Source organism: Dermacentor silvarum, chromosome 8, assembly GCF_013339745.2.
Source record: "Dermacentor silvarum isolate Dsil-2018 chromosome 8, BIME_Dsil_1.4, whole genome shotgun sequence".
NCBI lineage: Eukaryota > Metazoa > Arthropoda > Arachnida > Ixodida > Ixodidae > Dermacentor > Dermacentor silvarum.
The window spans coordinates 80189149-80214954 of NC_051161.1; the positions used below are offsets into that span (position 1 = coordinate 80189149).

General features: G+C 46.1%; 1 protein-coding gene across 1 annotated transcript; it reads left to right on the forward strand.

The window, feature by feature from the left end:
• On the forward strand, window positions 1–25806 carry LOC119462226 (uncharacterized). The gene is made up of 5 exons (XM_049672325.1): window positions 1–112; window positions 4390–5051; window positions 8834–9212; window positions 11794–11924; window positions 25765–25806. The coding sequence occupies exons 1-4, from the start codon at window positions 107–109 to the stop codon at window positions 11824–11826; spliced, it is 1080 nt and encodes a 359-aa protein (XP_049528282.1). The 5' UTR covers window positions 1–106; the 3' UTR covers window positions 11827–11924; window positions 25765–25806.

Here is a 25806-nt window from a genome sequence, read left to right on the forward strand (position 1 = left end):
TTTTAATTGTATTTTCGTGACCCAGCATTCAAGTTGGTGCTTCGCGACACACGTTCGTCCAGCCGAACGCCAAGAGTGAGGACTGGTTCTCTCTCAATTCGGAGCAATGACGGTAAGCTTGCAACGCCATTCCAGCACTAAGGGGCAAATTCATGGAACCTTAAGAATGTCTCGCAGGCTGTATACCATTTCTCATTTAACGCAACGCTAGCGCAATGCTTCGAATTTTCTAATGCATCACACCATGCACTGTTGAAGGGCATAAATGTCCTACATTTTCTCACAAGCGACCTAGATGTAGTGCTCAGAAAAAAAATTGTGACTGCACGATAAAACATCGCCGCGTGCATACATTATAAGCCACGCACAGAGCGGGGTCTTGGTTACGTTTCACTTCCGACGGAATGTGCTAGCTTAAACCCTCAACCTTGTACACGGCAGTTGAGGGCAGCCTGTGTTCGGTGATCGCCATACAGTTATATTCTAACGTCGATTATTATATTACGCAAAGGGGCATAATTACCTCCACCCCACAAACGGGCATTGATCCTGCAAGTGGTTGCAGGAAACTGGTGATTCGAGCTAGCTGCTCAATGTTAGCCTTGAAGTCTCTCTGGTTACGCTTCAAAAAGTTTCTGCACGTGAATATTTTTCGGAGCCACGTGCATAAACCTCTACCACACGCGTATCGTTATGAAAAAGAGCCAATGCTAGGTTGATGGCACTCACTTCATTCCCAATGCAGAATATAGACGGAATAAAAACAAAGGTGAGAAAATCGCGACAGCTGCGCTAAAAAATAAACTATGCGGTTGTGCGTGCCAAAACCATGACCTGATTGAGGCACGCCGTAGTGGGGGACTCCGGAAATTTGAACCACCTGGGGTTCTTTAACGTGCACCTAAATCTAACTAAACGGGTGTTTTCGCATTTCGCCCCCATCGATATGCGGCCGCCGTAGCCGGGATTCGATCCCGTGACCTCGTGCTCAGCAGCCAAACACCATAGCCACTGACAAACCACGGCTGGTAACTGCGCTAAGAATTATCAACAGACGCGCAGAAGACGAAAAAGAACCCAAGGATACAGTGAGCGCAGAATAACAGCTGCTTATTTTCCACATGAGACTAACCGAAGGTCACAAAAAAAGAAGAGGGGGAGGGGGTAGCAGTAGGGTTTCAGGAAATTGAAGAAAGATAGGGTCAATAAAACCGCACAATTGTATCGGGGCACATAACGATGCTTTCTTTTTTGGCAGTTCGCTTTCCTTACTTCTACGCGCGGTCACGCACTTTTAAAGATGCCATTTTGGCATCTGTTGAATGCACGGAAGGTGGGTTAACGAAGTTCTCTTCACTAGATATAATGTAGAAGGCTTCTATAACATCAGTGCTTGTTTTATCTTTTGTGAGAGATGTTCAATGCTCTTGCTCGGTTTTTAAGGTGTCCTACCAACCAGGGGGCTAGTTATTTACTGTACTGAGTCGAAATGTGCGAAAATTTCGCCGAACGTTTGATTCCAAGTGCCACTATCATTCAAGGACGCTTCAAGCAGCAATCTTAGGTACTGTGTCTTTTTTTTTTTCATTCTTTTTTTTTCATAACGATTGAAAAAAAGGAAATGAGCACATAGCACAATTAATCCTGTTCAGAGGGATTAAACTAAGAGGCGGACGTTGCTTGTGCAATAAATCACAATTCTCTGGTAGCTAATTAAACATATTCACTAATGAACTTCCTAAGTATTCGCTTTAGGGCACGTCTTCCAGATGTGAACTTGAAGAAGAGCAGTGGCGCAGTCGTGTTTACTTAACAAAAAATCTGAAGATGTTCGAGATACACGTTCCCAGAATTCGCTGCAAAATGCAACGCCGTTCCAAATAAATTCATTCCGAACTGTGTGACGCAACCTTCTGCGAATTTGTTAGCTGGAACGCGAATGCATTTTACAGCATGCTTCACTACTGTTCAGCTTCAATGAAACTATTGCAACATGCCCCCTAAAGTGGAGTATAAAAAAATTTGGTCTTAACTCTTTTTATTTACTGCCTCAACATTCTCCTTTTAAATGCGCATAATTATTGCCTCTTCCGTACGTGCACGTGGAAAGGTGCAACGACGCTATCTGTCACAAGTGATTTTGGAAAGATACGATCGAACTAAAATAAAATAGGTGATATAGCCAACATTCGTGTAAACTTCTGCTGGACGCATAAATGGAATCGGCAGTGCGGAAATAATACTTTTATGGAAGCGCTGAGCACCGCTTTTTTCCGAAAGCGCGTTTTTATTACCGTGAAGGATGTTCGAAGCAAATATTATGTTGCCTACATGCGATTCAGCTCGAAATCTCCTCGAACGCATTTTAGACAAATTTTGCAAAGGCCACTGTCGGTGCGTCCACAACACACAGCGTGACAAGCATGTCGGTTGTTTGCATGGTCGAATGCGATCTCATGGCGAACACGCATTCACAACTGACCACGACTAACACGATCCTCTCACCACAGTGCAATGGCACTTCATTCACTGCATTGCAGTTTTGCGCCATCAACACACCTGTCAATTTTCAAGCGTTGAAAGAACTGACGTAGAGTCATTGATCAGCGGTATCTATGGAATATGCACGCACGCGAGTGGCCAGCGAATGTGTGTTCACTATGGTAACACCTAAAATACATGTGAATTTTTGCGTGCATTACGCGCGTGCATGCTAAAATGCACATCCTAACATGAGGTGTGGTTGAGCGCGTCGTATGATGCGCCCGAAAGGTGTTTAGGTAGCTATAATTACTCAGTAAAAACTAGAAAAGTGTTAACGAAATCAGGTTCCGCGGAGAAGCAGGCTAATTAGCAAGGGCGGGACACCTTATCGAGGGATCTTTTTCTAAGCTCACCAAAAGAGGCTGGCGATTGCAATTGTAATGAAGTGGAAATGACCGGAACCCATTCACTAAACTTTTGATTCGCAAGTGCTGTTTGCCATTGACCGATCTACTTTCCTAATAATATGTGAAGCGTGATAATTGGCAGGGATTCACTCTTAGAAACAATGCTAGCGTAACAATTTAAGACTTAGAGAGTGACTCCAACCAAATAATATAATTTATTAACCCGACGTTTCGGAACCGATTCGGCTCCTTTTTCAGGGGGTATTCTTCGGAGGTGGCGGTGTGCAGCTTTTAAAAAGGTTAACCGTGAAAAAGGAGGAGGGGGAGAGAGCGGAAGGTGGGGAGACACTTGACAGGGCCCCTGTTCTTGACCGACGGAAAAGGTGGGGTGGCTTCGGCCTTTCTGGTTGGATTATTGGAGTCACTCTCCAAGTCTTAATCAATTTTCCCAACCAGACAGGCAATTCTTTAGAAATGTTTAGCTTCTAGCGTAACAGTTTATTTTTCTTCTATTTTTTTTCTTTTTCTGTGTGAGTGCGGGTCTCGGTATTTTCATTCAGACATGAAAGCCACAGCCAGATACCTTTGGTCAATAAGACCTTTGTGTACGTCTTGCGGTGACTCAGCTGTGATGAAGCAAGGCTGACAGCGCCGTAATAATTGTGGACTACAGCGTCAACATATTTGCGTAGGATGTAGTTGAAATTACTTTATTCCTGGAATGCAGCCATAAAAGTTTATCACCGGCTAAAAAAAAAATCAAGTGTTGCCTACCCTGGAAGCACCATTTCTCACAGCCAACTATTAGACAGGTGTGTCGGTAAGTAAAATTAATCAATGCAGCATAATTAACTAACTTGACTGTTTTAATTCAAACATATTTTACACACTGATTTTACATTTGACAAACAGCGCTGTTCCGCTTATTCAGGTAGATTTATGAGTGAGGCGTAATTAATGGCTTGAGAAATAATGTCGCAGAAGTTTATTAAGAAAGACTATGAATTACATTGTAATGTTTCTTTTAAGGGTACATGTTACAAATGCGAAATTTAAACCAAACACTAGTGAAATTGTTTGCTTAGCAGACATACAAAGACTACCACCACTTTCAGAAGCCCGTGTGTATATGAGAACAATAATCTAATACGTGGCAGTGAGTATTCTTCCTGCTTTATTATAGGGTAGGTGGGAAGGTACGCATTATATAGTTGGCACTGGAACTTCTGTGGTGCCTCATCAGAAGCTTTGGTGCTTGAAATGGCTTTTGTATGCCATTAATGACCTCACGGTGATATGTAGACTTCATGGTGGACATTTGCGCTGTTTTAACAAAAAATAACGCTATGCATTTTATTCCTAAAACTATTCTTTGCGAAGAAAATGCAGTAAATTTGTGCACTGTAGCAAGTTCGTGCACAACATATTACCCAGTGTTTTGCACTTTGTAGTTCGGGACATCTTGTTGGCTGCCCTTCTTTTTTCTTTCTTCCACCAGACAAACACGATGCAGCACGGCGTGTCCGTGAAGAACGAGAAAGATCCCGGCCTGAACGTCGCCGTGAACGTGTCGTCCAAGCAGAACATTGCGGGCGGTAAAGGTGAGGCCGACTTGGGCACCGAAGAGGAAGAGGACGACGAGGGCACCAGGAAGTCCAGGAAAGAGAAAAAGAAGAAGAAGAAAAAGAAAAAGAAGAGGGAAGTCGAGAGCTCCACGAGCTCCGACGGAGATGAAAGCGACACGGACGCGGACCGATCAAAGTCCAAGAAAAAAGCGACCGCGGGTGTCTGCACCCGAATCAACATCTTCACCGGAGCTCAGGGACCTCCTGGCGTCGGGATGCAGAGTGGTGTGTCCGGACCAAACGTACTGTCTAACGTCGCGGCACCGCTTCCGGTCATACAGCAGCAGGTACCCATGCTTCCCATGCTGCAGCAGGAGCCGGCTGCGCCGAAGAAGAACAAGAGCAAGCGATCGACAAAGTCGGCCAAGTCAAAGAGTTCCCAGGGAGAAGCCGGCAGGCAGAGTGCCGCAGGAATGCCGGCCGTGATACCGCCCGCCATGGCGGGCCTCGTGTCTGGTCCGGACGGTCAGGACGTGCTGGTGATCCCGATGCCACCTGGCATGAAATTGCCGCCGTTTGGAGCAGGAGCAGATCAGTGAGTCGCGCTGTCTCTGCTTGCGGTTCCAGTTGTTTAACTGCGAGACGCTAAATGACACTGCGTAACAATCGCTTGCATTGACGTAAACTTCTCTCACGTAAGTATTCTGGCTCATCGGCTGGTGGTAGAGGAACGGCCGCTCAATATAGCAATTATCGTGATGACGAGATCGCTAACGATACGACGGTGAATCACAGACATCTGCGTAAGGGATGCTATGTTTCGCGAAAGTAGAACCGAGTTCACAAAGCTTCTCGTTTATATCGGCCGCTGCCATTGCCCCCTCCACCTTCTCAAATAATATATCCATTCCGCACTGGCTAGAATTTCCTCTTACGAATAATTCCAGCGTATAAGCTTTCGGTGAATATGGGCTGACAGAAGTAAGGAAGCTTTCCGTTCATATAGAAGGGCTTTTTGCGAGTCTCCAGACACCCTCCGAGCTGATAGGTTCAAGAACACGATTGATTAACAGGCATTTATTTTATGAAGAATTCAACAGGCCTCGAGGGAATATAGCAAAGACTTAGTAAGCGCGGGCAATTCGTAAGAGCAAGCACTGGCCAATCAAGATAAAGAAATTATTAGGAAAGGCTGTTGGCTAATCTAGTGCACTGTTGACGAATGCAAATCTTTTGGAATTTTGCTACGATTTTTGCAGCATGTTCCACATCTTTTTCGAGCAATATATTACCAGCATTACAAATAAAAATTCACACACACACACACACACACACACACACACACACACACACGCACACGCACACGCACACACACACACACACACACACACACACACACACACACACACACACACGCACGCACGCACACACACACACACATATATATATATATATATATATATATATATACATCATATATCCTGGTACGTGTATGCACCCCAAAGGAAGTCCTAAGCAGATTCACGACGTAGGAGATGTACGACGAATAGAGCGCCTACTTATTATATGTGAATGAATACACTTCAGACTGGCTTAGTAATTCTACACAAGGACAGGTTCAAGATTCCCTTGCCATTGGACATGGAGAAGCTCGCATTCTACGTCATCGTGAATAAGTGAGCACCATCACGCAGAAAGACCACCTTCTGGAAAGTTCATGTTTAATATTTGGTCTAGTTAAGTTTAGTTTACCGAAGTTTAGGGTATTCTGCTGTCAAGGATATGGATTCCTCGCACATAAAAGAAACTTGTAATTCGAAAAACAATGTGTGACCATTTATTGGACAAATCGTAAAATTGGACAATTAGAAAAGAACTCACCGCTTAATTACCGGGGTCTAATTATTCTTTGAGAAACACATTACTCCGCCAGAGGTGCATCCCGGGAAGTCTTGACTCTTAGAATGTGGAATTTTAATGAGTTATAAACGTTTTATTCTGCGAGAATAGCCTTCGATGAAGAATAAAGGTTGAAATAGCAGCCACCTAATATAAATATTTTTTTATTTAGACATAGATTGAGTGTTTTATGGAGTTTAATGTCCCAAATCAACACAGCCTTTGAGAGATACCGTACTGGAAGGGTCAAGATCTTTAACCTATTGGGTTTCCTAACATGCACCTAAATCCAAGTACACTGCCTCTTTTTTTTCACTTCACACTCATTGAAACGCAATCCCACGCAAGGAATCGAACCTGCGACTTCGTGCCAAGCAGCAGAACACCTTAACCACAGATGCATCATCGCGGGTCACAGCAAGCAGATATTCGGTTAGGCTATTATGTCGCAAAGTTGAATGAAATAATGTGCAGCAGTCTTTCTTGCCTTATTACTTTTAGACTGTTTATTGTCTCTGGCCATGGCTTCTCACATATGGTAAAATCAACACCTGCTGGATCAAGAGCAAGGCATTTCGTTGTTTTAACTGCAAGCCTGTTTATTGACAAAATACATGTTTTCTGAAAGAAGGTGATGTAATAGTGCCGATGTTTGGTCAAGTTGGCACATGATAGTGAGAGTATGGCAAAGCTCGAGAGAAGAGCGCGAAATAGAGATCGCTCTGTTATAGAATAGCCACTCCGAACGCGCCACATGGGGAAACTCTGTGGCTAGAGCACTGCAAGGGCCGATTTTTTTCAGCACAGGCCCGGCCCGGGCTCATTTTTCCGTTGGGCTACCCGCCCGAGCCCGACTAAAAGCTTTATGGCGAGACCCGGGCCTGGCCCGGGCCCGGAAATAATCTACGTTACCCGCCCGGCCCGGCCCGCCACCCCTTTACCTTAGGCCCGAGCTCGGTCCGAGCCCGGCTTGAAACCGGCCAGAACCTGGCCCGAGACCGAGAAAGATCACCGAGCGGCATTAAAAAAATAAAGAAGAGAATGAAAGGAATTTAGTCTTAAAGCAATTATGAACACTATTAGAGTGGTCTGAACGCAAATACCAGCGCGCGAAGCAGCACGAATGACCCTGCCGAGCAGTATCGCCAGCAGTTTCCTACGGCGCGACCTTGATGCGGCCCAATCCGCTTCTATCGCAGCGCCGCAACAATATTTTTCCACGTCGGGCGCCTCACTGCAAAGCATGCGCCGCCCCAGCCGCTCGTCCCACTCAGCCGTATTCTAGTACACTATAGCCGAAGCTCAGCCACGACCGGTCGTGAGCTCAGCGCATGGATGGCGTAAATGGAGAAAGAAAGCTTCTCGTCCTCCATATGTGCAGCGTAATGCGCTACTGCTAGGCGGCCAATTGAGAACATGCGTGCAATCATGGATGGACACAGTGCCATATTTCAACCGCGTGACGAATTATCTTACCAGCCATCGTTTGTCCAATTCGCCTTTGAAGAATGAGCAAGTCGCGAACGCGTTTGCACCGCGCTGAAAGCATTATTTAGATTCATTTAGGTAAGGAATACAATGACATCCTTTGGTTTGAGGCGACTTCGGTCTTTTTGGACGTTTACATTCTGTTCAAACAGCGCAAAATACGACGGAAGAATAAAAGGGAATCACGCAGGAGTAGCACTGCTAGCTTCCAGCTGCGCCGGGGCAACAAGTTTGTCAGAGTCGAGACGCGCGAGGATAACTCGCTGCACGTTACATGCACACCACCAGAAAGCCGGGCCCGGGCCCGGGTCAAAAAGTACATGCCGTGCCCGAGCCGTAAAAGAACTGCCCTACCCTACATTCTCGATGTGCATGTTCTCGGCGTCGTTTCTTTGCATGCGTAGCAATATGCGCTTTCCCTGTAGCCCACTAGGCGTGGCACCGTCGAGATCAATGTAGCGTCCGCAACTGCTTTCATGGCCTTTTAGATGCGAAGCATCTTATGCTCGGGGCTATGTCACTCCCTCCCTCCCTCCCTTCGCTGGGCGGCGTCCACTTCCGGTTCCGCTTCCGGCTTCCGGACAACGCTTCCGGCGTTTTGCCCGAATGATTCCCCGGTGCTTCGCCCACTCATCAGCATTCACTTCGTCCTCTCATTCTCCTCCCGCAACGCCGCGATGAGTGCCACGGACAGCGTCAGTGTCAACGCCAGTGTCAGCGCCTTGGACAGCGCCGCGGAGAAGAGGGCTTGAGCCGCTGCCACGAAACGGCAGCGGCGACAGGCCGATCTGAAAACCTAATGGGAACTTGAGTCGACCCCATGGCTGCTTCGCATACTAGTCAGGGTTCCCCTACGGGAAGATGGTGTAATTTTTTTTTTTGTGCTTCGACGCCACGGTGCTCGCTTGTGCATGTTCGCGGCGCCCATACGCTTGCGCGTAACTCTCGTTCACGAAGTGATACGTCCCTCTAAATTTTCGTTTGGCGCAGGATCTTCGGTGCCGGCTTTCCATTTACCGACGCTCAACAGCAGCAGCAGCCCAAAAAGAAGAAGAAAAAGAGCATTGATGCTACTGAGGGTGCCCCCCGCAATGCCGCTTCCAACCCAACTGTCGACGAACAGGGCCAGCGAGACGTAGTAGGCACGGGTCACCCGGCACCCGAAGCTGTCGCAGGTGTTGGAGCTATCGTGGACGAAGCGATGGTCCAAGCAGCGTTGCAGCCAACCCAGGCGGCGCCATCAGAATCACGAAGTGAGGGACCCTCAACAGGGACGGTGGGAGCCCTCTCCTTCGGAAGCCCTGAACGATGGACAGGAACGGCCGTCGAGCACGCTGCCATCGCAGATGGCCGTAGAGCCATCACCAACGTGAGTGTCCTAAGTCAGTCATTCATCAAATTTCTACCTGTTTGAGACCATCATCCTCCCATTAAATTTTTAGGGAGCCTACTCGAAGGCATTAAAATCAATGAAGGTCTCACTAGAAAGAAAAAAAGCATAATTCCGTCTTCCTGGAGCGTCGGCGTGCCGATTCAGCATGACCACTCGCTGTTTCCTATGAATGAGAAATATTAAAGGTAAACTGAGACATCCACCCAAATGTAGCAATTTGCTGCAATGGAAACCCAACCGGGTTCCTCGAAAGAAAGCCTCGCAGTTCAAGAAAAATTCGTCCTGGTCCGGGGCTCGAACCCGGGACCACCGCCTTTCCGGGGCAGTCGCTCTACCATCTGAGCTAACCAGGCGGCTAGGAGATGGCAGGGCGAAGTCGAATTTGTCAACAACTCGAAGCAAAGGCAAGTGTATGACGTAATAGTTCAGCGGAAATCCGCTAGGTGGAGATAAGTAATTAAAGGAAAACTGAGACATCCACCCTAACGTAGCAATTTGCTACAATGGAAACCCAACCGGGTTCCTCGAAAGAAAGCCTCGCAGTTGAAGAAAAATTCATCCTGGTCCGGGACTCGAAATCGGGACCACCGGGACAGGGACAGGGCTCGAGTCCCGGACCAGGACGAATTTTTCTTCAACTCCGAGGCTTTCTTTCGAGGAACCCGGTTGGGTTTCCATTGTAGCAAATTGCTACATTTGGGTGGATGTCTCAGTTTTCCTTTAATTATTTATCTCCACCTAGCGGATTTCCGCTGAACTAATACGTCATGAGAAATATTACATCACACGTGTGCAGCAATCGAAAGGCCCAGCTTGTGGATAAACGTGATGCATTTTGCGGACTACCGGGCTGCCGGAGCCATGTATGGCAGATGATGATAATGTTGATGATGCATATCTTGAATGTTTCTTGACTACCTTGGAAACGCGGTCGGGACAAATAGTCACCTGACCTTCTTGATCTAATCAGGTTATACTACACCTATCTTAGTCTATCATTTTCCGATCACTTCTTCATCTTTTCTTTCTTCAATGAAACGTCTGTCTCTAATTGTACATTTACCTATCCTTGCAGCCACTTCGGTTCTATCAATCACTTCTCTGCTTTATTTTTTTTTCACCAATACACTAAACATATTTCCCTTATCTGGACTGTTGACCCTTTAGCCGCCCAAGTACCTGCACGCAATACACGGTACACGGGTGTTTTTGTACTTCGCCATCACGGTAATGCGGCCACCATGGCTGTGATTTGATACCACCAATACTGCGGTTTTGTGCTTATTCACTAAGTCATCGCCAGGGTTACTCCAAAGGGGACGCAGTAGCGCGCGTCTCCGCTTCTACACCGACCGTGGCGGGGGCAGGAGAATGGGGCAGCTGAGCGCGGCCGCGTGCATCTTGAAGGTAATCTGTAGAGGGTTCGAAGGCTAGCCGACCCGAGACAGCTAATGGAGTCGTGCGCGCTGTGTTCTCGGTCACCTGGTTCACGTTGAAGCGGGAGGCGGCACGAAGGGGAATTCGCTCGCTGCACCTGCCGCTATGCATCACGCCAGCGTTCTAACAGCGAGAATCTGCCGTCATCGAGTGACGTGTGTTCGTGTTCGCCTGTGCACGCATGATACCGTGCTTTTTAATTTAGTTATTCAGCGAATGTATGCAGCAGTTCACATAGCGGATAAAACTACTAGCCTAATTGCACATAGCTGTCTAATAATTTTCTATCGCAATCAAAGCTTCGTCTTTCGGGCGTAATTGCAATTTTTGTTTTATTCTGTCCTATCCTGAGCAGTTCTCCCGCGAGCAGCATGTACTTAGGGCAATGAGGGCAAAATAATAACCAGATGCAATGTATAGTTCACTTGCTCCAAAATAGCGTTACTAATTAGTAATCCTAATGTGCCTGCATCTTAACGCGCTTACACTCTGCCGTACTTCTCTGTACGACATTTTCCTCAGAGGAACACGGGAGGCCGCGTTGACATGATCAGGCCACCCCGAGGAACAACCGCTTCTTATAAGTCTGCCTTTGCCTCATCACTGTGGTTTGAGATCTCATACTTCTGAACGCACACAAACACGCGGTTCTGAATTTGTTGATTCATGCGTCTGGTTAAAACGTCACGTGGCCCAAGGTGGCCAAACCCAACTGTAGTTTAGCTATCGTATTGATAAATACAATTACGGCATGAGCCGAGAGAGTTCCACAGCCTGAGATCAAGTGAATGACAGTGACCTCGCACAGGCCGGTGGTCACCTCTATGTAGGGCATTAATTGTACCAGCAACAAACTGAATAGCACCAAGTGATCCCTGAGAGTACGCGCGCAATACACGTTTTATAATTACAACATGTAGCTGTGTATTCTTTGTCAGCACCCGAAATTAAAAAGGCGGAGAAAGAAAAAAGGCGCACTGCAATAACTCCCATTGTCCTGCAGCTCATGGTTTCTTTGTTATGTGGCGCACATGTGCGGCGACATTTATTAACCGGTCTTTACCCGATAACGCGCTGCAGCGTCCATGTCCATATAGGCCTGGGTATGCGATTGTTGCAGCAAGAAGACCATGTCAAGCGAGGACGACACTAACACCATGGCGCTGCTCATATTCGCCGCCGTCATCGGCATCATTGTCATCGTGATCATCGTGTTCATCGTCGCGACGGCCAGCACATCGTCGGGAACAAGTAAGACTGCCATGCGGAGGCCTATCGGAAAGAGCCCATTCAAGCGAATTCTGGCAACTCAGAGCGGTCATCTCAATAGAACAAATTTAATAAATATATACATTTTCTGCGTTGATAGAACGCCTCGATTATATGGTTGAGCACGCCGACGATTGGTTAGGAGAGGGGGAGAAAGAGATTCTCAGATTTGGGCGAAAAGAAATGGGGGTATGTGCAGTGAAGTAACTGTCTCTTGGCAAGGACACCTCAAGCGCGCTGCACTGGGGAGCGAGGGGGGGGGGGTGTTAAATGTCAGGGGGGGGGGAGGTGAGTCCTTGGGAGAAGAAGCATCCTTGCGCGCCCCCCTTTTATCCCAAGCGCTCAGCAAGTATGACGCGCCTGAGTCATGGTCCCAACGGGAGCATAAACTTTAAGGGGCCGTTAGATGTGACCCGTGTCTTGGTTAAATATAGGAGGCCTGTCTCAAAAGTTCCTGCAAAAAGTTAAGCAAATCATTTCGCAAACTTTCAGGCACATCAATTTGATCATCGTCAAAATGCTTCAAACTTGTTTAGTACACTTGTTAGTAAACTTGTTAGTACACTTGGTTCACCTCTTCTTCTATTGTTGGAAGCGCATCTCGAAGTCCTCTTCTATTGAGCGTTTTAGCAGCGATGCCATTTCCTTTTGAATCAGCGTCATATCCCCAAAATGCCCCCCCCCCCCCCCCCCGGTGTGCCAGGTTGCATACGGGGAAAAAAAGAAAGAAAAATCCTCACAGAGAGATAATTTCGGCGAGCTGGGAGGGTGTTCCAACACAATGCGGGAATTCGAGTATCAAGAAATCACACGCTATCGGTACAGAATACACCGGGGCATTATCGTAGTGAAGGATCTAGCGCCCCTCTTTCGGCACATTTAGTCGCTGGTGGTGATCACAGTTTGTCCGACATTTCAGTACCTCCACGCAGAAAGCTGCGTTGACAGTTTGACTTTCAGATCCACGTTTCTGGTGCGGAATTACACTGCAGTATAATACACAGCGATGTATTGATACACACGGGTATGGATAACCAGTGGACCATTAGAGCTACAGAATGGATACCAAGAGAAGGGAAGCGCAGTCGAGGACTGTATAGAACTCGGTGGGGTGATGAAGTTAGGAAATTTGCAGGCGCAAGTTGGAATCAGCTAGCGCAAGACAGGGGTAATTGGAGTCGCAGGCAAAGGCCTTCGTCCTGCAGTGGACCTAAATATAGGCTGATTATGATGATGACGATAATACACACTATGAATATTATTGATTTTTGCTTTGTTTTTCCACGCTTTCTTTTCTATTTTTGGTTTTAGCTCATCTTTTTGTTTCCATTGTCTCATGTCCGACTTCAGTTCGATGTCGTATTCGAAAAAATGCAAGCTTCATTACCGATGACGACCTTTTGCAAGAATTATTTGCGGTCGTGTGAAGTTTTTCAATTAATTGAACATTCTGTTCGTCACACTCTTGCCTAAGGGGTCAAATTTCGGCTTCATTTTCTCGCAAACCCAATTTTCATTTTCGCATTTCTAGTGAAAATTTGGTCAACGGGCAGCTTTAAAGAACCAAATGCTGCTGGTTAAATTCTAAAAGTTATACGGTCTTCGCTGAGCACAAGAGAATGCACATGACCGATGCTTTAATCTTCGGACGAGGTGGAGGCGCGTACTGGTCTTCCATAGTCCTTGTGGTCATCACAAGAGCCCTGCACGGGCCCGCCCCAGCCCGCTTTATGAAGCTCGCCCCGGGCACGTGTTACTAAGCCCGGGCCCTGCCCGGGCCTGGGCGTTCATTACTAAGCTTAGCCAAGGCCCGCATGTGCATGACCAAGTCCGGCCTATAAGTAAAGAAAATAATTTTTTTACAAACAGATTGTACCGTATGTGTCAGCGGCATCTTCTCGAGGCCTAATCAGCTGCTGTGTATAAGCAACAAAAGGCCGAAATCTTTGTTTCTCCCATGGGAACGTCAGTGCTCCCGCCCATAGCCTGTGCTGTTATTTTTCCGCTGGTGCGCATGCATTTACCTTGATCGTATGAGTGTTCCTGCGAGGTCATTTAGCACGTGATTATATATATATATATATATATATATATATATATATATATATATATATATATATATATATATAGTCAACAGGTGAATTCACGAGCATACAGCATAATATAAACGCACAAGTAGAAAAAGGCATTCCTTGCGTTAGATGTAGAATAATATAACAGTGTGGAGAGTGGTCATATTGCAATCGCAAAAGCGGTAACACGGAAATGGCTTGAAGAGCGGTTTTTTGTAATTTATTTTTCCTGACGCGGAAACAATGTTCGTTTTTGTGGAAAATAATAAAATTAGAACTTCATGTTATCCTATTTTCTGTGCTAAGGTACTTCGCAAGTGTCACTTCAGCTTGGCACAGAATGCCTTGAATCATGCAATGCATAACGTTCGCGTGTGCTGGTAGGCCCGACTTAGGCCCTTTAATGAGCGGGCCCGAGTCCAGCCCGGGCCCGTGGCTTGAAGCCCGAGCCCGGCCCGAGCGCTGCCCGAGCCCGCCAAAAAACCATTCGTACGGCCCGGCCCCCGGCCGAGCCCGGGTCCGTGCAGTGCTCTAGTCATCACGGCCTTCCCGAAACCATCGGACTCCCGTGAACACGGGAGTCCATTAAAACATCGTTTCCACGGGCTTTCTGCAATATTATATGAATTTCGGCACCATTCCGGTCCTATTTCCCCCAATTCTTTTATATGAATAATTTCTTCAGTCTGTTCATCGATCGCGATTTTCACAGAAACTAAAAATTGGTTCCACAAAAAGTTGACGCATACAATTTTGCCTTTTCACATAGCAATTTGGCTCGTACTAGAAGTCGATCGGGTGTTTTAGAGTGGAGAGAGCAAGAGAGAGGCGCCGCTACACCTCTCTCCCACTTTTATCCTCACTCATTGCATCAACTTTTCGGACAACACTTCATAAGATGTACATGCCACGGGAAACCAGAGAGCCAACGAAGAATCCAAAATCTGGCATAAGAATGCTTCGCCATCGCTGCTTTTGTGAATGCCCAAAACGTCCACAGCCTTTAGCTAAATTTATGAACTGCGCAATACTGTACACTGGTCAAAATGACCATTCCTCATTGTTAAAGTAGAATTTGCCCTTTCTTCCAAGTTGCTGAGAGGATATCAGTTGCTTGTCTTTCTTGTGTTCTTTTATAAAAATCGCTGTCTTTTTCAGTGCGGCAATGTCCCTAATGTTCCTCAAGCTTTTGTAATAAAAGCTGCGTTCTGACTTCTCTGTACTTCTTAAGTGGCAAGGTTACGTAAAAGGCAACCAATCATCATCGAGCACACTCATTTGATTTTCTGCATCTTTGTTCGACTAGACGCAGCAAACTTAAAATCTTTTTGAATGTGGCTGACAATGAAACAGTGTGCTGTACAATAAAAGTGTTCGTATTTTGTGACTTTTCATCAGTGGCCAGTCGAAATTATAGTGATGTTACAAAAATTCAATGCTATGTTTATTTAGAAATATTTTCGCCTTAGGATGAAATGTAATACTGAATAAATTTAGGACAAGTATTTGGCGTCTGTTTGGTCGCATTTAAATTTGCTGCGCAGCAAGTCACTAAAAGAACCCGAAAACGATTTTGACGGTAAAGCACCTGCGAATTATTTTGGTCGAGGACGCACTAGTGAACGTTAATGGCCATCATAATAACACCAGCATGAATGGCTTTTTTTCATAAACTGAACCTAAATACTGAATATTCCACATGCTTGCCGGCCTAAGTGACTCCTCTCCACGCGTCTTCTAGCACCCCTGACTAATCAACGCCTGTGTCACTGATAGCTCAACCAAACGTTCTCATTGCATTTGCGAGTGACAATCTCGGGAATTAGGTCAGCATGGCGTCGCACATTTTCTGCATATGACTTCGCCTTCACCGAAAAAATACCGCCAGAATGGGAATTAATCATAGGAGATTCGTCGAAGAAATTCCGTAGGTTAGGATAGAACAGATACTGATAGCTGCGTTCGCGCGCACTTTTTTGCGTGGAAAGGGCTGTTATAAAGAGTTTTTGCAAAAGCTTGGCTCTCTGGAAATTTCCCTCGAGCTGTGTGCTGGAAGGAGATGAGTGAGAAAGGATCTGTCAAAGACAGACAACCGAAATTGAAGAGGCGACTGGAGGAGATAATTTAACGGAACCATGCAACCACGACGAGGCTAACATGGACACCTGCAACATGTGACGTGTGTCTATGAGTTTTTTTTTTTTTCGTCTTGTCGTTTCTCTACACTAGGTCCTTCAGCAAGCACCAACTGACGTGTACATGTCCTCTTGTAGTCCTTGCAGCTGCCGTTGACACACGGAAGGGTTTGTCTCGCGTGAACTATAAAGTGAATTGCTTTCTTTGGTCAAAAGCATAGGAGTTTGGGAGAGTTGGTATGTCATGACTTTTAGGCTTGTAGCGCCGCTCAGAACGAGCAAAAAGGAAGGTGGAAGGGGTAATGAAAAGGAACGGAGAACAGGGCGAGCGCTTACTTCCAACCGATAGTTTATTTCGTGACTCAGAAGGCTACTTATACACTCAGCGAACCATCTGACATGAAATTGCACTCAGCGAACCATGTCACATGGTTCGCTGAGTGTATAAGTAGCCTTCTGAGTCACGAAATAAACCATCGGTTGGAAGTTAGCGCTCACCCTGTGCTCCGTTCCTTTTTATTACCCCTTCCACCATCCTTTTTGCTTGTTCTGAGCGGCGCTACGAGCTTAAAAGTCATGGTTTCTTTGGTTTTTGCACCCATTTTTGGGGAGGTTAGTGGTGGCTGGTTGGACTTTCACCACCGAAACAAACGCGCCTATTCAAAAGGTGCGTGCTTTCGCGCAACCTCGTTGCGGATCGCGTTTGTCGCCGAATACCAACTATAGTATCGCCACTTGAGAAGCAAGGGTCGTCCCGCGGCTGCGTTAGGGTGTCTGAAGGTTTAGATGCTATGTTGGAGCGGTCGGGAGTGACAGCGCTCCTCTTGTCCCCACAGTCATCTCTCCATGTGGTGGCTTTGCCAGAGGGCTCTCACTGAGGATGGGTCAGATGGCAGTCGCCTTTCACGCCGGCTCTCGCACCGCTGGATACAGCACACACATGATCAATCGGCTTGTCTTTATTGCCACCTGGGGCGCTATAACGTAAAATGATTCCAAACTCTTTTGATTCCAAACTCCTGACGTCAAATTTACGTAACCACCGACGCAAGCATCGGGCGATGACCCGCAGTGTTCTCTGAACAACCCAATCAAACACTCTTCTCGTTTATAGGAGGTCACCTTTGTTCGCTTTCAAAACCAATAACATTGTCTACAAGCAGCGGTTTTTCTTATTTAATTGGCTGACAAGAGGCAAGGAGCACGCTCTAGTGGAGAGGGTTTCGATGGGGCCGAGCCAGCACAGTGAAAATAGATAACAGCATGAAAAGGGTGGTGCCGGCTTCTCCGATTGGTCCGCTTCGCCTTACCTATAGCTTGCGGTGGCTTGTCGAAAATCGCGGCGGCGTGCAACGGAAGGATAAGAATGCCGCTAAAGCGGATCCTCGGCAAGGAAGAGTTGGCAGAGCGATATCGTATGCCTTTCGAAAGGGCTCGATAACGTTTTACTGCCAAAAGGTTTATAATGGGCACATAAATACATGCTCACCGGCAGGTGCGAGTAGCGAGGGCCTGAGTGATCGGCGGGCAGCCATCTTCTATTCCTTTCGGAACGGGGCAGTCTGTAGCTGTTCAGAAAAATTTTCAGTTTTGTTCGGCATATTAATGCATTTTTTTCGCGTACACGTCACTTTGACGTGGTGAGTTTTCGCGGTTTTGTGATGTCGCGTGGCAGACAGGCGAAGTGGGCGGAGCCCGAAAACATTGGACCTATAGCAGAGGGCTAATGGTGAAAAGGCGTCGAATCAGGAATGATTATTTTTCTTTTGTGCGGTTTAATCATGCATAATCAGTGTGTACACGGTATATCAGATGGGGAGCTATAGCGGTTTTCGTGACGTCACGTGACAGACTGGAGAAGTTGGGAGTGGCCTGAAAATGTTTTGACCAATCGTGGAGGCTGATTGCAGAAATTGGAATCAAAACCGTTTGGAATTATTTTACGTTATAGCGCCCCTGTACTACCACTACAGGTGTGGTCATGAATGTCGCAGTTGGCGCAATTATGGAATGAAACAACAAACGTTAGCTAAACACCCTCACTCAAGCCAAATATACCTGTTAAATCTATTCATTCCTTTAATAGAACGAATAGCTTTCTAGAAGCGTTTGGCTATTCGCTTGCATTGACGATCAACGACGATGGTTCCTGCACATTTTTTTTTTCATTCGCTCCTTCAAGAAAAAAAGAACGTGCAAAAATGTCTCTTCTACTGCGAGAAAGAAACGCACCTGGTGTTCAGGTGCATCCACTGTGCTGTGGTGTACGATCGTAGTACTTGTATTTTCGCCTCTACGGCGCTGGTGAACTATCGCTCATAATTGTGCTACAGTTATGTGCAGGGAGTGCAATGCCAAAAGTGCACGCTGTAGAAAATGCATCACCTTCAATATGAGGCCCTCATCAGCGCAGTAGTAAAATAACGCGGCGGAAAGATATGCACGAATAGACTCGTTTCAAAGCTTTCGCAAGTAGATAACTCTTGCGGGATCGGGTGACGTGGGCACGGAACACGAGATCGAGGAAAATGCAACGACTTGAAAGACGGGTACATACTAACTACTTGTAGCTTTTTTGTATATGTATATATACAGTGCATAATCACGAATTTCCTGTGATCAATCCACGCGTCAGAGTTGTTCTCGGTGTATAATTTTCGTAAGTACGATAGAAGCAGTTTTGAGGGACCAGTGTAAGGTACTTTCTGAAACGGCCGTCACAAATTTGTGCACACTTTATTTCGCCATTTTACTGACTCTCGCTTTCGATCGTCAAGCAAAGATCTTCTTCCTTGTTAGTCATGCGAAAATGAAAGCAATATCGGCAACCACAACGCGATCTGTCCTGCATTGCGATCGCGTAGAAAAAACTCATGCCATACTTTTATTTTTTTCACTTGCTATGCCATACAAGATTGAATAACTCATTGAAACGATGGAAGCAGTCCCCAAGTAAAATTCGCAGGATTGGTTTGGAAATGCATCACCTTCAATATGAGGCCCTCATCAGCGCAGTAGTAAAATAACGCGGCGGAAAGATATGCACGAATAGACTCGTTTCAAAGCTTTCGCAAGTAGATAACTCTTGCGGGATCGGGTGACGTGGGCACGGAACACGAGATCGAGGAAAATGCAACGACTTGAAAGACGGGTACATACTAACTACTTGTAGCTTTTTTGTATATGTATATATACAGTGCATAATCACGAATTTCCTGTGATCAATCCACGCGTCAGAGTTGTTCTCGGTGTATAATTTTCGTAAGTACGATAGAAGCAGTCTTGAGGGACCAGTGTAAGGTACTTTCTGAAACGGCCGTCACAAATTTGTGCACACTTTATTTCGCCATTTTACTGACTCTCGCTTTCGATCGTCAAGCAATGATCGTCTTCTTTGTTAGCCGTACGAAAATGAAAAAAAGTTGTCGCAGTTTCACCTGAAAGGTGAAGCATCAATTGCGATAGCAAATTTGTAGAGAGATATACGGAGTAATGATATTAGCTTTATCAGCTGTATAAACTTGGACATGCAGCAGCACCGGCAACGCGCCGAACTGTTGTCGACGCCGTCGGCATTTTGCCCGCGTTCGCTCAAAATGCGTGCGGCGTTGGTGACTGTTGCCGGAGCCTCTGATATAAATAGGCACTTGGTGCCGCAGCTAAACGTCGCCTCCCTTCCCTCCCCCTTCCCCCCCTCCCCCACGGCCTCTCGCGCATCGGAAGAAGGCGCGTTTGCTCTACATATATGGTGATTGTAAAGGAGGAAAGAGACGCCTACTTCTGCAGCCCTTAAGGAAGCACGGCGCAGAACGCGCGTTTGTTCTCCGCCGTGCGTTCACTCCCCGTGAAAGAGCGCGTCCCTCGCGCCCTTTCACTCGCACATACAGCGTTCGGCGGCGCGCGGCCACGATTTGATCTCCATTGACGTCATACGGAACCTCACGGCGACGGCGACGCCGACGGCAGAAATCTGCTTTTGAGTGTCCATATAATTGCTATCGCAATAAAAAAATCACAGCATATCCACGGGATGAATGATGATGAGTGGGCGAAGCTCCGGAGGGAATCATCGGATCTCCCGCTTAAGGGGACGCTAGCACAAACGCGTTAGAAACGTGCAGTACTCTCTAGTAAGGGGGAGCGGCCACAGCGTCTTACGCAGCCATTTACACATGCCGGAACGTGCACCGCGTTTGCCGATGCCATCACATGACTGCTGAGAGAGTATACCCCCCGTATTCATAAACGCTCCTCGACTTGAACTTGACTTGCCACCGCCTTGGGCAGCGCGTTCGAAACGCGTTGAAGGTAAGGCGGAGAGGCCACAGCGTCTTACACCAGCTTCTTACACGGGCCGTAACGCGCTAGCACAAACGCGTTAGAAACGCGCTAGAAACGCGGCCTTTCTTTAATGTTCGGTATTTATTGCCATCGTGGTGCGTGTGTCTATGTGCGCTTCGTGGCGTAGTGGGCTAATGCCGCGCGCACGGAAGCGAGGGGTCCCTGGTTCGATTCCGCGCTACGGACACAACTTCGGAATTTTTTCCTCATTTTTCTCAGACTGGTTACACACTACTACTACGACGACGGGGACGGAACGGGTGCCGCTATAAGGAGCTTCGCTCCTAAAAGGAATATGGGCAACCACAATGAGCACTCGCCTGCAGTGCGACCGCGTAGAAAAAAAACTCATGCCATACTTTTCTTTTTTTGAGCAGGTTGGTATGCCATACAAGATTGAATAGCTCATTAAAACAATGGAAACAGTCGCCAAGTAAAATTCGCAGCATTGACTTGGACAACTTCGCATGGTCTTTATTCCAGAGCATATCGCTCTGAGTTTGGTCAGTGGCTGGGTTCACTTCTCCAGCTCTTAGAACCGTCTCTCGTATAATCCTATAGTTGCTAGGCAGAGTCATAGCAGGTGGCGGACATGCACTGTAGAAGTAGACAAAACACTTCAGACGTCCCAAGAATCGTAGGCAATTCCCAGTGCTTCAGCGATAGTTGCTTTTGAGGCACATTAGGATAACTCGTACATCCCAGCGAAAAAAGGACCACGAAATAGAAGGTACTGATGATAATCTGGCTGCATATAACAGTATCGGCAAGTTATTGTGAAAGGACGGTATGTTGGAACTAAACATAATGTTTCAGGAGCTTTGAGAAGCGATCTAAATAACGTGAAATGTGTCTAATGGCTGATTTTGAGAAAGAGAAGCTGGATACGAAACGCATTTTTTCGCCGTTGTTGCCTTGATGTCGCCATTTCCTCGAAACTAAGTATTAACTTTCAGCAGAGCTGGCGCAATGAGAAAACCCTTAAACTGCATATCACTGACACAGCGCATATTATCAGGCGGCGCAATTGTGCAAAATCAAGGGACTTCGTATAACGGGGATGACCATGATGTTTGAACATGAGTTCCGCTACGAAGTCAGAAGTTCTAATAAATGTGAAGAAGCTACATAATTTTATTCCAATGCATGCCCGATTTCCTTGTAAGAAGCTCAATTGGGTGGTAGGATTAGGTTTCGTGATTGACTGGTCAGCGCTCATATAATTACGGCGTAACAAAGTGTCGGTTTAGTATGCATTCAGTTGTGTTGTCAACATTTTTTTAAAATAATTCAAGGATTTGCTCGGAGCAGATGGGAAGATCAAGGGTTTAGAAAAAAAAAACAGAACTAACACACATGTTGCAATCGAAGCGAAGCTCCCGTTTAGCGATTATACAAGTGTTATAAATCTGAATGCGATGCCTAGAATGGTCTATGTTGTAATCCAGGTAACATAAAATCTCGTGCAAAGTTTATGTTTACGCACAGAACCGGTCACAAATCTGGTGTGATGTGATATTTATGTTTATGCGGGATGCACCCTTCACAATCTAAGCAGAAATGCACGCAGCAGTTCAGGCGAGCGCACACTGTGACACGTCGGCGTAGTGATGTCATGAAGGCGAAGGTGCCATTTGTCAAGGGAAAAATGGGGGAGTACCGGTGTAGACCGAGAGAAATATGACGCGAAGGACAAAGGTAAGGTCGACCATTTTTTTTCTCGTTTCGATCCTGCGATCATGACCTATTGAAAACTGGCGCGCACATGCTACGCGACGGTACAGGCACGTAATCCGCAAGACAGCGGTTAGTACAAATCAAAGCCCCTTTCTCAAAGAAAGATGGTTGAACGCCAAGCTTTCTCCCATGCAAATTGAATCAAAGTCCAAAGCCAACGACCACGCAACGAACCTAGAAAATGCTGAGTGACCCGATGCGATGCTTGTGTGATTTGATTGTTTGATTAGGATGGTATTTTTTAACGTTGAAGTTGAATGAAAACAGATTTCGTTAAGTTGCATACCCTTTATTTTAGAGTATGTAGCCGTTGATTACACAACCACACTCACATTTCCGCGGGCCCCTCTACACTTGCACAGTATTGCCTTGTGATCGCCGTGGTAGACGCACTGAGGCTCTGCCTTTGCCGACAGATGGCATCGGCCTTACGGACATGATCGCGCTTACGTTCGCGTACGGCAGCCTCTTCTGCCGTGCGCTGAACCCGCGGCCTACCCATGGTGACGGCCGGGAGTGCATTGCGTGACGCGCGTAATGATTGCAGATATATACAATTCGTCTGGTTGGCGTGGCGTTGCAGTTCCGATTGTTCTTATCGCTACAACTGCGAATGTAAAGTGTAGTGTTCTACGATTGTGTGCGCAGATGCGCAGATTGTTCTATTGTGTGCGCAGATGCGCAGCTAGTTCCATTGTGTAAGTTGGCTTTCCTGCAGTGCGTTTTCGGCGCTCACGGCCGAATGAGTGAGACGGAAAGCTTCGCTTTAAACCTCTAGCAGGAGTCACTAAGACAGGTTCACTTTAAAAGTATTCTTTCACAATTTGGGAGGAACGCGCCACGCGGAACACTCCGTCAAACATGGCGGTGCCTTCCGAAAAGTGCTCTCTAGAAGAGTACTGAGCACATTTAAGTGAAATAAGCCACATTCCATAAGCAGGTGGCAACGTTTGCCCATGGGTAAATGTGCGCTGTTTTCTTATGCTACTTTCTTGCCGGCACCTGACAGAACTAGCAAATTCATGTCGCGTGTACAGTTGTGCACACTGCGCTTGCATTGCAGTGCACAACTCCATTGAAGTAAATTGAGCCACGCGAGAAGCGTAAGGGCATGCGAGTACGGAAAATTTTAAACGCAAATCGAGAGTCGCTGCTGTTCTACTCATATTCGATCCGAATTTTCGCTATTAGAACTAGTCGAATCATTGTTTCATTGTAACCTATGCATAAGGAATACCAATTCGCACTATTGGCTCTAGAAGGACAGTACGATGAAATTAAGGTATGTTACGAATTATTCTGCTGCAAAAGAGTTGCACTTGTGGCCCAGAGGCACCAGTTCTCGAGGCGAATCACGTGGCACACAACTTCCGCTCAGTAATTTTGAGTAAATAAATAGGAATCGCTCTCATTTAGGCAGCCTACGTACAAATTTATTTTGATTTATTATTCGCCCAGTCGCACCGGGTTTGCATTCGTTTTTACGAGCACAACACCACATGACAGCGCTGACGTACCGAACGTGTATTTCTGATGCTGCTGTCCCCACGTTTCCGTGTCATTGTCGTGGTTCCCCTTTTAACTGCAAGCACTTGTTCTTCATTAAACTCAATTTTTTTCTGACTTCTGGTTGTGACTGGTATTACATCCGTGTATCATATATATTTCTACAAGCCTGGCTTCTTTTCTTTCTATTTTTTTACCAGACGAACTGCGTTTAAACGTGATATTAGGGTTGTTTTCAAGTGGGAAAGCAGTCGATATTCTTTCCATATTCGGCGGCTGTTTCGGACGAATATTCTTTATTTGATTGAATTTTAAAATTTCAGTATCCGAACACCCCCGAAACAAAGATATTGTATGTCAGATAAGTTCACTGTCAGCCGCGTCGCACCGTTTGTTACAATCACATAACCTAGTAGGGAAATAAGTATAGCAATGCATTTCTCCTGGGACGTGTGAAGCGATTACTTTCTGAGGACAGACACTACAAAAGAAGTAACTGCCAAACGGCGGCCCAATGCACCATTTAAGCACACAGGGCTAGAACCGCATCACGGAACGAGGTCGAATCCGAAGCTGTAACTCAACAGTAGGAAGGCGCTAGCAATTAATTGATGTAGTGGCGACACGCCGGGCATGAACCGGCTGGCGTTCTTTCTTAATCTCATAAGGAAAGAAGAAACAGTGGTCGCGTTGCTTTGAAAAAAAATGTCACAGCCAACAGTAACAGTTCATTGTATATGTACTCAAAATTTAGAAATTGCGGACAATCTTAATCTAACTAGGGGAAGCTTTGTATGCCTCGGGCTAGGTAAATGCCTGTTCTCAACTGCACACAATATATACAAACAGCTTAAATATGAGCATGCATATGAATATATGTGTATTCTTTTATTTCTTGCTTCATAAGCTTAAACATTTGTATCGTGGGTCTATACAACCGGAAAATGCAATATGTCCGGTATTTTCTTATGAACAACTAATTAGTCTCGAGCAAACGCTATAACAATTCATGACCTCACGGAAACGCGGTACAGAAACTTCGGTGCGCTGCCACCACCCGCATTTCCTTTTGTTGCCTCTTTTCCAGCTAACAAAGGCTTTACACATGACACAGGCTTTGTAACTGACCTCTTTGGTATAACAAGAATACCATTTATCAACAACACCGAGCCTAATGTATTTCCTTTGTGCACATTTAAACCCACAAGGTCGCAGGTCTCCGGTCACAGATCTGCGGTGCACCTAATAGATTTCCCTAGTGCACCTATAAAGCAACGCCATCGCAGTTTCACCAAACGCAATGTCCTTACTTCTGCCCCACTGTTTGCTTCTATTGTTGCTTCCATTGTGTTGCGTATATCTTCAAAAGCATTGTCAAATACTTGTATAAAGATTTTTAAAATTATTTCGACCAATACAAGCACCCGCCAGAATAAGAAAAATAATACAAATGTTCTTTTTTCGTTATTACATTATTTCAGCGAGTCTTGCTTTCTTTTGCTTCTTATGTATCCACCTTGCCAAGCAGTATCCCGTCGAACGCTTGATTGTGCTTCGAGGTTTTTTAAAATTTTATTTTACCTGCGCTCCTTTACGGAAAATAATACTCTGAGAAATTACTTTTGATACGAGTAAAGCACATGTACTCTTTGTAGAGCTCCAGTTGATCGAGTTCGCATTGCTAGATCCTAAAAGAAGCGTTTCGAACAGGCGGGTTACGACTGATTGTTTCCAGCTTGTCACCATTGATTCTTGGTAAACTGCACACCGTTATTTTTGGAACCACAATGATTTCAAACATCTCAGTGGCCCTGTAACAGAAGGATAACAAAATAAGTGGTAAAGAAATAAGCGTTTCTGATTGATGAAATTGGTACTTGTATAGTTCAGCAGCTGTAGTTATAGGGCATAGTGCACACGAACTCACGTAATACTTCATTTATGATTTTAAGTAGTTTTAAGCATCAATTCTCTTTCACCTAAGTTTTCTTGCTGTAACTTAGATGCCCTTTTTCCTTCTTTTCCGTGCAGGTGTGGCAGTCACAACACCACCAAATGATGGAGCCGCCTCCG

Coding starts and splice junctions, on each gene's coding strand:
- LOC119462226 (XM_049672325.1), top strand. Junction 5,052..8,833: donor TTTGGAGCAGGAGCAGATCA/GTGAGTCGCGCT, acceptor CGTTTGGCGCAG/GATCTTCGGTGCCGGCTTTC. Junction 9,213..11,793: donor GCCGTAGAGCCATCACCAAC/GTGAGTGTCCTA, acceptor CGATTGTTGCAG/CAAGAAGACCATGTCAAGCG.